Here is a 12451-nt window from a genome sequence, read left to right on the forward strand (position 1 = left end):
GCTAGTCTACCTTTATGGAAAATGTAGTTCATGTTTAAGAGAAGCAGAAGCTAATCCCTTTGGTAAGCACACTGAGATTTCTATTGATGAAGAAAAAGATGCTCCTTCATCTTCATATGTCTCAAAGCTTCCTACAGGGTTTTATTCTGAGGGAGTGTTGACATCAGGGCTCCTGGGAGCCAGCCCTCTTGATGGTACCCCACCCTGTAGAGTAGCCAGCCTTCAGGGATAAGGATGGCCCTCATCCCTATCAGGGTTCTGGAGAGCAATGAAGACTTGGATATTTGGGGGGTGTGTGTGTGTAGGAATGGAATAGAAACTTGATTATTGCTCCTGAGGAAGTGACACCTTGTGGTGGGATAAGACTGAACAAGTCGGTGATTTTTTGGTGATGTTTTTGTTCTGTTACATTTTGTATATTTTAACTTTCATACTATATGGAATTAAGAGGCTGATGGGAGTGACATGGAAGCTTAACAAATAAATAAATACAGCTGTTTAGCTAGAAGGGCAGGGAGCAAGACCTCATTTGGAGTTCATCTGCTTCAGCTACACAAAATCATGAAACCAAGGGGATGGAATTGAGGAAAGGGCCCATTCAGCACTTTCACACTGCCTTGAATAGTTTAAAAGCTAAACATTGGCCAGGAATTTGGGTGCTCATCCAAAAAGACTGTGTGAAGGAAAGTTCCTCCACCACACTCTGATAAGCATCCACAGTGGAGCAAGGAATGACTTATGTTAAGGGATGTTCAACAAGCAAATAACCTGTGTTTTAAAAACATACTTATTCTTTAAAACCCTGAGAAACTCATTGAGGAGTGGAGCTTGTATGCAAATGGATATGTGTTGAAGAATCACAAAAGTAGAGCAAGAAATACAGTATAGGACATCCCTAACCTTAAGAATACAGGAATGGATCTACAAGCCTTCTCAATTTGGAATAACAAGATGATGCTTTTTAAATAGATTTGGGATTCCTCATATTTAGAAAGTTAACGTCCCTGTGGTGGTAAAAGACTATTGCTTTCCATTCTCCTGAGGTAGAGTAAGATAGTTTTCAAACAGATTTCCCCAACCCTACGTGAAATAAAATTCTCTGGTAAAAAGGTAATTTTATTCTAATTCAGCTGAAAATTGCCTTGTATAAATTATACTTTCTACATTCATTTTAGAATACTTTAAAAAGCAATCATGCATGGAGTTATATAAATGTAACTTGTAACACTATTAAAAGTACAAGATTGGAGAATGGGAGAGGATTGAATAAATTAGAAGTAATTACCAAAACAGTTGACATGGAATATTCATTCTGTTTATCCAAGTGGCATTTTCCATCATTTGGAATAACTATTCCTGCTAATTTGCTATCCATCCCAAAATGAGAATCAGCATCACTCACAAACACTAAAAGATGTAATGAATCATTCCTCCAGCCAATTTTTTCCTGGAATAAAAACATTAATCGGTGATGACAGGGAATATAACAGAAAGCAGTATATACAATGTTTCAGTATCATATGTAGAAATATGATTTATCTTGTTTCGGTGATTAAAAGCATGCCAAGGCCTACTATATAAAAGGATGACAATTAGTATTGGATCGAACTATCAGAGGCATGCCATAAGATTTTGCTGCCAGAGGTGAAGCAATAAATACCACTTCTCAGTAAAAGTGCAGAGCAATTAAGGTCAACCATATTATCTGAGTACCTGAGGTAGAATATAATAAATTATATATATAATCAACAATTTAGAACATTATTTATTGGCTTTAGAAGGCTGCCCAACTCTGTAAGACTCTGGGTAGTGTACAGCATTAAGAGAAAATAGGAAAAACACAATTCACATAATTGGAAAAGGCAATTCTTCAAACAGATGAAATTCTATAGGGAGTTTAACACCCACCCTAACCCAAGGGCTGGGGGAACAGTCAGGTTTTTAAAGACTTCTTGAACATTGTCAAGTACTTTCATATGGGATGTTCTGATCTAAGGTGAAGCCAGCAATAACATAGCTTTGATTTATCCCAAATAAACATGTAACACAGATACAGTTTCTTTACCTTACAAACAGTTGCCTGCATAATTGCATCAAATCCTCCTTCTGGAGTATCTAAATTTGCACTGATTTTCTGTTTTTTCACAATTGCATTGAATCTTTCTGCATCGTTTGTCAACGAGAGAACATGCTTGTATCCAAATGTTGGCAAACAATCATGTGGGATTTTTCTGTAAAGTAAAATGCTTATGTACTTATAAATAATGATGGAGGTCAACTAAAAAGCTTTAGGGTTGGGGTGCATGCAGTATGGCCCTTTAGTATTTTCAATATTCAACAGTATGATCTTTAAGTGGATTATAGTGGATGGTGGATATCTCCCTGAAGATGTGTGTGTAGTACATAGCAGCTGATTGATGGGGTTTTGAACCCACTATTCCTAGAACAACTGATTATTTATGAAAGCTCTAAAGTAAAGCACAATTTACAGAACATTTATAGATGGGTGAGGAGCATAGTTGCAGAGAAGCCACTACTTCTTAAGATATGCCAGTTCATCCTGGCCACATCAGAAAGTGGAAAGTAGTTTCCTGTTTACTGAGATCAGTGGGAAGATAATTAACCAGGGTAGTTCTGCAGTTGGTATAATTCTTGTTGTAGTTTTGAGTATGTTGAGGAATTAAGGAAATCTTGTTAGTCCATGGACTCTATCACTTTCCGGAATGCCCCATCACATGTTCCACCAGTGGAGTTTCCCAACACCTCATGCAGTAGCTTTCTGCTACATCTGATAAGCAGAAAGTAAGGAAGGACCAGAATGATTAAAGCAGGACTAGAGAACCCATAAGGTCTCTATATCTGACCTACCAAAGCTTCCTGCAATTGTGAAGTTTGGGAAAGGATAATGAAAGGCGGAGTGTTGCCTTGAAGTAGGCTTTTAAAATTCTCTGTGAATCATGCAAAGTCAGAAGCTGCTGCTGTTGGTGCTTGTGCCTTGAAGTGGTAGTTGCTTAAAACTATCCTTCCTTCCTTCCTTCCTTCCTTCCTTCCTTCCTTCCTTCCTTCCTTCCTTCCTTCCTTCCTTCCTTCCTTCCTTCCTTCCTTCCTTCCTTCCTTCCTTCCTTCCTTCTCAGTGGCTCCCAAGCAGTGGAAAATACAGTAATATCATATTCATAATGGAATAATCACACCATAAAAGCATACACCAAAATCATCAAAATATATTAACCATAATAAATCAACCCTAACCATACATAATCAGTGCACAATCCAATGGGTGCTACAAAGAACGGCTAAGAGAGAGTTGATTTAGAGTGCATTGTTTATGTGCGTGAGAATGAATGAGTGGTGGTCGGGGTCTGAGTGCATGTGTGTGAATGAAAGGGCTGCTGGGGGTGACTTCTCACTTTCAGCAGCCCCTGACCTGTTTCCTGGGGGGAAAAAAAATCCACTGCCCCTGTATTGAAGCAATTAATTCATCAAACCACATTTAAGGAGAAACATCCCACTTAGATTTCATGAAAATGTTTCTAGGAAGACAGAAGAAATATTTGAACTTTGCTACCAACCGGCAAGGATTTTGTAAATCTTCTGTCAGGGTACTGATGAATGGTAAAACTGGTTTTTCATCAAAAGACCCAAAGCCCATCTGAAAGTTACTTGTGAGCTTCGACATTTCTTTTGACAGGGTAGACCCCAGTTCCTTTATGGTATTCAGATCATCATCCATAGAAGCTGAAATGTCCATGAGGTAGTAGAGGTCAACTGGATAATCTTCAGTCTGACGAACATTGATCTGTATTGTTTCTTCATTTCCTTGTGGAGCCGCAAGGAAAACAGAAAACAAATCAAACAGCTGTGGTTAAAAAGAGGAAGAGGAAATACAAGTATTGACTGGTCCTCTTTATTCTCCATGCTATATGGTATTATTCTGTGACAAAGTATATCTCAGCAGTAGCAGTAGCTCTTTTAATAATTAATTGTCTGATATGGATAGTGAAAAATATATACAAAGTATAATTGCAAAATGTGCTTTATAGACAGACTACTACAAGAAACAACAAAGTAAAAGTTGGAATGCCTAGTTCAATGTAAAATATTAGTTTCCCCATCCCATTGACCAGGAAAACTTTCTTAGCTGAAAAGGCAGTCATTGCCATCCTTCCTGTAGGATCATCAGAAGCCTTGTTTTGTTACTGATATTTTTCCTCTGGCTCTGAGGAGGTGTGGAGCCCCCTTTGAAGCAAACCTAAAATCAACAGCGTGGGATGCTTTGAAGCTTTGCATCCTCACATGCCATTCACTCTCTCTCTCTCTCTGTGTATTCATTCGTTCATTCTGGAGGTTCGCATACCTCCAGAAAATGAGACGGCAGAGAATTCCACCCAGCCTCATGCTGTTTTGCCAAAACAACTCTGTCAAGCATGGCATCAAGCCTGTGGCAGTCAATGCACATAAAAGGAAAAAGAAAATTGGAAGCACACATTACAGTAAGGTTTGGGCTACCTGAGATCATATATCCACTCATTCAAAAACTACACTTCAAGATGCCACAGAACTGCATTTGGCCTAATGCTTTATGTTATTGGCAATGTCCGTTGTCACTAACAGCTAATATATATTAACATAAATAAGGAATCAGGGTTGTGCATTCCACAATAATCTTTGTGCCACTTCATATCTGTCATCCACATCTCCAGGAGAACATCAGAAATATATACATTCTTTCAGGCCTGTGGGTCCCACATGAACCTTGAGCACAGGAGCATCTGCGGTGAACTGTTATGACCCAAGAATGTCAATGCACAGATGATATCATCATGCAGTCCCATTCTTACATCTTTGTGTCCTGATGCAAGTACCTAAGTTGTCAAAGTTGCACAATGTCATCATGCACTTGTCATCATTTGCCCCCATGCCTCCCCCCTTCCCCAGTGGATGCCCATGTCTGAATGATGGGCTAAGGGACCATATTTGAAAAACTAGTGGGTGAGGCCAGAACAAAAATCTACGTTTAATTTCAAACTATTTCATGTGTTTCATTTAAATATCAATGTACACATGATTCATTTATATTACATATATAATATATATGCATATATTTAATGTTAAACAACTTAAATATTAGCTTTGAACTTCTTAAATTAATATTCTAATATGAATCATATTTAAAACAAATGTTTTCCAGTCATGTAGTTAATAATTTCCTCCCTGTAGCACATAAAAAAATTACACTGTGGTAGCAGCTTCTAAATGTTGCTGGAATGGAGCTGGTAGGGAACTCAGGCCTTTGATGGCCTCAGGGACCATCTTTGCTTTATTAAATCCAGACCTTGTTCTATGTTCCTTTCTACCCCCACTGGCTCTCAGTGCTCTGGGGCTTCCATACTCAATTGTGCCTCATGATCAGACTTCTTGAACAACCATCACGACTGGAAATGATTAATCCAAGGAATAAGCATCCCTGAGCTCAGATTAGCAAGATTTCTTGTGGGTTAGAGCGATAACATGAGGATTCCAGTGAGTCCCTTTACTTTCAAATAAGAAATCCATATATCCTGTTCAAGACAGCCAGTTTGGTATAGTGGTTAAAAGCACCAGGTTAAAAACCGGGAGATGGTAAGTTCTAGTCCTGCCTTGGGCACGAAGCTAACTGGGTGACTTTGGGCCAATCACTCTCTCTCAGCCCTAGGAAGGAGGCAATGGCAAACCACTTCCAAAACCTTGCCAAGAAAACTGCAGAGATTTGCCCAGGAGTCAAAATTGACTGGAAGTCAGACACGCACACACACACACGCACATACAGACACATCCTGTTCCCGTATGGTAGGATTGTAAATCACTCAATCAGTCATTGATTGGAGCAGCAAACATGCCTTGTAAAACAAATAATCAGTAATAATACAGAAAATTCAAATCAGCTAGCGTCTCATTTTCTTTTCCTACTCTTTTGACACAAGGGAGAGGTTGATTGCCTCTTTTGAGAAGGAGCCCGTATCTGCAAATAGTTTTGGAAATGGCTGTTAGTCTCCTCATCATTGTGTGAACCAGCTGTCATGCTAACAAAGAAATCATGTGGTTTAAACCTGAAGCAGTAACAAAATCCACAAAGGAAATTTGAGCTAAATACACAACCTTCACTTCTGAAGTGTTTGAGCAGCCTTTTACAGCTTGGGGTTTTCCAGAGTAAAAGGAAAGTTGTCTTCAAATTGAATGCAATTTCTGGTGATTAAACAGATGTAATCATGCAGTTTTCTTGGACTGCATTCTCAAATGTTGCGCTGGCTGGATTATAAGAATTGAAGTCCAGCATATCAGACTCCTATGAAGGATATCAGTTTAGAAACTAAGATTTTAAGACTTTTAATTTTAATTTAGAAATAGTAAATAAAACGTCGTGATATTGGTCAATCCATTCCCATTATAATGGTGCAGATAATTTAAAGGCACACTTGACTCTGTTATATGTTTGAATGTTTAAATGTTTGAAAGGAGAATTTACAACACTGAAGAAGAAAATCAAATTGGAACGAAGGGAACAATAATAATTCCTACTGAAGCCAATATATCACAAAATTGAAGGTTTTTAATCATTTCCAGTAACAATCAGGGGACAAAAACCTATTTTGTAACAAGGCAGACATTGCAAGTTTTAGTAAGTTGTTTCTTAAGATAGCCTGAGTGTTATACTAAAAATTATTTATTTGTTTCAACACGTTTGGGTCACCCAAACCAAACTGAAGTTATTTGAGTGGATGTACAAATAAATTAATATGTTAAAGCACAAACCAGTAATGAACAGAACTAATAAAACTCAGATAAAACCAATGCAGCACATAAGATCAAAGGAAAAGTGGCAGCAAAATAAAACGGGTTAAGATCTAAAAGTATTACAAATGTCTTTTAAATGTCTGGAACAAGAAAATGGTTTTTATTTAGCACTAAAAAGGCCATAACATAAATGCCAGCTGAGCAATTATTTTAAACTTGTTTTAAAGTGTATCCTTTTATTGTATTAGAAATTCTGCTTCACATGTTTGGCTGATCATGTGGGGAATTCCCTGGGCCTGAATAAAATAATCCCAGACTGCATGGGATTAGTAGCCATGCCTTTAGAATAACATCCAAAGGATCCAAAAATTTTTTTTAATAAATATAGAAACTAGATTACTAATTTATATGCTATATAATATAGAGAAAATTGGGAAATAGTTTTAACAATGTGTGATAACATGCTTACCCCAGTTTAATTATGAGCTTCTCCCCTGAATTTAATCATTCATGGATTAGAGATTATCATAATATTCAATTGCCATACTGTGATTTTGACCAACTGCAGAAGAAACCAGAGAGGGAGATTCACACAAAGCAGAGGTTTCTTTTTGGACTTGTTCTGGCTAAAAGAAACCATCTTGCCATATTCAGGTGGCATAGTAGCCTCAAACTCTAAATGTGTGCTGTTTCGCTATGCTACTTGGGGGAGGGTAGAAATGCCATGTTGCCATGTCATATGGACACACACTATGTCCCCATGTGTTCCTGTTACCAATCTTTTTAATATAGTCAATAATGTAAAATAATAAGATATATAAACAATAATTTAGAAAAGTATTTCTTCTTCTTCTTCTTCTTCTTCTTCTTCTTCTTCTTCTTCTTCTTCTTCTTCTTCTTCTTCTTCTTCTTCTTCTTCTTCTTCTTCTTCTTCTGGTTGGTCGCACAGTCAGCTGGATGTTTAGAGTGGATTTGGCATTTCTATCCACCTATTGAGTCCTTCCCAAGGACCTGGGATAGGCAGATGTTGCTGTTTGATGGTGTCAAAGGTATTGTCGCAGGATGTAAGCTGTTCCAAGTAAAGCTGCCTTTTGCAATTGATTGATGGTGATTTTGTCAATGCCGATGGTCTTCAAGTGGTGCTCCAGATGCTTTGGAATTGCACCTAAGGCACCTATAACTATTGGTACTATCTTTACTTTCTTTTGCCACAGTCTTTCTACTTCTATGTGCAGGTCTTTGTATCTTGTGATTTTCTCCAGTCCTTTCTCTTCTATTCTGCTGTCTCCAGGTATTGCAGTGTCCACTATCCAGACTTTTTTGTCTTTCTTATCAACAATTGTTAAGTCTGGGGTGTTGTTGCAATATTTCTTCTTCCTCTTCCTCTTCTTCTTTTGATTGTCTTTCTTACTTCTTTGACATAACCTCTTCTATAAAGGAAGCATTTACCTTTTCCTATTAGCCAAAGAACCTGGGATACCTCTCTGGATTTTGTCTTATGCAGAACGACCTAGCCACTAGTTCTGCTGTCACTGGAAACTCCCAGTGGTGAAGCCTAAATGGATGAAATCCATTCTCATGAGACAACAGGGGCTACTTGGATGCCTTGCTTAGAGAAAAGTTAATTACTGGATACAGACATGGAATTCCAAGACAGTAGCGCATCTTCCTTAGCTTTTGTGGAAGAAATTCAGGGAGTGGTAGGAGGGAATTCTGGGACTTAAAATCCAATCCATCTGGGAAAGACTGAATTAGATCAACTCCCCAGTAATATATGTGGCTCCTGGCTTCTTTTCATGCAGAGCTATCTTCTTGCGCCATGCATACAGGCCTAAGGAACCATAGCATATCCCAAAGGAATAGATAGACTTGCATATTAGCAGTTTAATGTTATGACAGAAAAATGATATCTAGCCTCTAAATAGAAAATTAGATATTAAAAAAGAACAAGAACAAGATTGTTTTTCATGGATGTAGAAAGAGTTTTGCCCCACTTCTCTTTTTTACCAAATGTGCTGCAATCATAGCTAAGCAAATACACCTATCTGGACTACGACATGTTCAAATGATAGATCTCTGCTTGTAAGTTATGATGGATTCAATTGCTTTTGTGCCATATTAATATTGCAGTAGGAAAAAAAAGGAATTTGCTGAAGCAATTGTGAGCAGCATATTAACGTTACAGAAATGGCTCTATGTCTCATACAGCCTCAGGTGTCCTTTTATCACTTGATTAAAAAAAATCCCCAGCCTGTTTACTCAGGGATAGGTTTCCTAAGTTTCACAAAGCTTACTCTCTAGTAAATGAATTCAGATATCTCCTTTCAAATCCTTACCATATTTTTATAAACAAATTGTGCATTGGCTTTATTACCTTAGCTTTTTGTAAACTCCTTACAATTTTTCAAGCCTGAAGCAGTTTATAAATGCCACAAATAAATAAATAACCAGACTATTTTAAAAAGATTTATAGTTATGATGATGTAGCTTACCTGGCCGTAGGAAAACAGTTATCTTTTGAGGAGAAATCTGAGTAACTTCTGAACTGTTTATCTGTGGCCTGTCGCTCAGGCTCTTGTTTTTATGGATCTCTATTTTGGAAATGGGAAATTCAATTAAACTCAGCTGACATCCTTCTGAAAGAAGCTTTTCAAGAGTGTCACACCTTTTATGAATTTCAGATGGATCAGTGAAATTCTACAAGAGAGTGGAAAAACAGAAAGCAAACCAAGTAAAATACAAAGTAGGTTAATTAGATGGCTCTAATTATAAGGAGAATATAATAATGCTTTTCCAAGAGATGCGTCACAATAGATGTGCACATACTTGGGAGCATGGGGGCAAACAATGCTAATGTGCACCACACTGAAATTATCTAAATCTATAAAATGCTATAGTTATAAATTGCCTTTCCCCGTTAATAATGAGAATGTGTGCTTAATGAATGAAGAAATCATTGTGATTTGCATATATTGGATGGCATTCAATCATTGTGTGTTGGGACTTCCTTTGGGTTTCCTCCCCTCTACAGATGTAATGGTATGTGGAAGTGACCTTGAGAGACAGGGGGAAGAGTCACAGCCAGGGCAACAGTTGGATAAGAGGCAGCTTAGCCCACAGCAGGAATGTGGTTGTGGCAAACATCTCAGAAGGGACCCTCCCTAGTTTCTTGGGCTGCAAAAGTAAAGGGGGAGAAATGTACTTTCAGACTTGCAAAATTCTGTTAATGTAACCTTACAATAAAGTAGAATTAGTCTGAAAAAAGAAAAAAATGAACTAGTGATTTATGGATTTGATGTTTAGAAAGGGTAGATTATGGAAAGAAGGAAATTATGATGTAACCTTAGAAAGAGAGAATAAAATATAAATGTAATTACAACTGCTATTAAGAAGATTGGAAACCACTACTTTATTTTTTTTATTTTTTGTTTTCTATTTCTTTTACCTTATTTCTTTTTTACTTTCTTATTATTTTTCCCTATTCTTTCTCTCTTAGATTCAAAATTTGTATTGTTTTTATTTTGTTGAAAACTTATTTAATAAAATTATTAAAACAACAAACAATAAAGTAGAAATAGTCCCTCTGGTCATGCTTCCTGTCTGGACTACCTTGCTAGGCTGACAACAGGCCAGGTAAGGTATCCTCTTAGCTGTTGACAGCTTCTAATGATATTAAGCTACATTCCAGGGTGCCTGGAAACTTTTGAGTCTCTTGGATGTAATTTCCCTCCCATATTCTACCAATAATATAAAGGAGTTGTCCTAATTTAAAACCATTTTGGAAAAGTATACGTTAGATCAAATATATTGCAGAATAGAAGTTCACTTTGGATTCAAGAGCAATTTCTTGGATGGTACAGAAGAGAAATCTAACATACTGCTGGTTGGATAACTTTCATTAGGAAAGAGGTCTTCGGTCAGAAGAAAATGATAAATACTCCATTTACCTTAGGATGGCTAAATAGAATTAAGTATTCTAGAAATAGTATTCTCAATTTAACATTTTGCATTAAAGCACAAGGCACTGAGGTTTCTGGAGCCCTTTTGTGCAACACTGGCTAGCATGCCCATATTTAAATCATTTGGGTCTATATTTGAAATATCTGTGGAATAGAATGCCCAAGTTATTCATCTGTGTAAGTTTTTAGAAAAGATGCAAGAAAAGAGATGGAAGAATCTATGGTCCCACTCACTTGCCTTTTCCTGAAAAGCCAGTGGAATCAACTTTATAATGTAATTTTTTTCCTTATTAAAAACAACAACAAACACCTTTCCACAAGAATCTTTCTGAAAACTTGTGGATGGTGATGACGATGATGATGACGATGATGATGACGATGATGATGATGATGATTTTACAAAAACAAAAACAAAAACAAACAAACAAAATTCTGGCTTCAAAACTGTGAAGGAAAATGATTGATGGATTCCCCGGGCTCCATTTGCCCTCCTATCAAATGTCTCCTGGAGGTGGGATAATATCTACCAATTGCTCACTTGATCTGAATGGGGCTGGGACTAGGGAGGAAACACGTTTTGATAGGTGGCAAGAGCAGCAGGCTCTTCCCCCAGGCCTTTGGAGCGGATGACTGATGCCCCTTTCTTCCTTTCTGTCCCCCTCTGGGTATATTTTCCTTGCCACCATTGTTCTTTCGTTTTGCACTGTTTGGGTATTTTTTTCTACTGTTCTTTGTTTTTAAATTTTTAAATGTCTTAACAATTGCAAACCACCCAGAGTCACCGGGAACTGGGCAGCACATACATTTAATAAATTATTATTGTTGTTATTGTTGGTCGCACAGTCAGCCAGCTGTTTAGACTGGTTTTGGCATTTTTATCCGCCTATCGAGTCCTTCCCGAGGGCCTGGGGTAGGCAGATGTTGTCGTTTGATGGTGTTAAAGTTATTATCACAGGATATAAATTATTATTGTTGTTGTTGTTGGTTGCACAGTCAGCCAGTTGTTTAGACTAGATTTGGCATTTTTATCCTGCTATCAAGTCCTTCTCAAGGACCTGGGATAGGCAGATGTTTTTGTTTGATGGTGTTACAGGTATCATCGCAGGATGTAAGCTGTTCCAAGTAAAGCTGGCTTTTGCAATTGACTGATGGTGATTTTGTCAATGCTAATGGTGTTCAAGTGGTGCTCCAGATGTTTTGGGATGATGATGATGATGATTATACCCTGTGCTGGTTTTGCACAAGTTTTTTGCACAAGCAAAAAATTGTAGTATTCTGGAAGAGCACTAAACCCATGTCTAAAAGTAGTCTGACTATCATCTCTTATCAGTTGTAATCAGGTTCCCTTTGAAAGCATGCACACAACACATGCTAACACTAACCTTGATGTTTTGTTTACACATCCTTTTGGGGACAGGTAAAGGTCAGCTCCCCTCTCTCTCAGATACTCCTACTAGGACTGACATCTAAACATGAGCTTTCTTGGAAGTAAGCTGTTTTAAAATCCATGGAGGATAGATTTCAGCAGTAGAAACATGCCTCAGACTACACAATCACAACATGGACAGGCAAACTGTTTTTCTTATGCAAACCATGCAAGCCTTTGCATGCCTCCCAGGAATGAACTAAGACCAAGGATACAAGAACTATACACACTTCAGTAAAGTATTTTTTAATGCTATCCTGGAGAAGGCTATCTATGCGGTTGCTAAGAGTCAACA

The 12451-nt window shown here is 37.7% G+C and overlaps 1 protein-coding gene across 3 annotated transcripts in view; it reads right to left on the minus strand.

Annotated features, from left to right (window-relative positions):
* Positions 1-12451, minus strand: part of ITGB6 (integrin subunit beta 6) — a 92869-nt gene that overhangs the window by 37125 nt on the left and 43293 nt on the right. For 2 of the 3 annotated variants that reach the window (XR_015797249.1, XM_088146636.1), the window contains exons 4-7: positions 9264-9468; positions 3570-3816; positions 2066-2231; positions 1286-1447 (exon numbers count right to left, since the gene is read on the minus strand). Coding sequence is in view for 2 of the 3 variants with exons in the window: in XM_088146636.1 (XP_088002762.1) it covers positions 1286-1447; positions 2066-2231; positions 3570-3816; positions 9264-9468 (780 nt within the window). In the remaining variant the exon portion in view is untranslated. Of the gene's footprint in view, positions 1-1285; positions 1448-2065; positions 2232-3569; positions 3857-9263; positions 9469-12451 lie in introns of those variants that run through there. The other variant, XM_088146637.1, reaches the window with a different exon arrangement.

The sequence above is a fragment of the Python bivittatus genome, unplaced genomic scaffold (genome assembly GCF_059951505.1).
Source record: "Python bivittatus isolate LINGU-HERP-01145 unplaced genomic scaffold, Pbiv_v1 ctg000480_np1212, whole genome shotgun sequence".
Lineage (NCBI taxonomy): Eukaryota > Metazoa > Chordata > Lepidosauria > Squamata > Pythonidae > Python > Python bivittatus.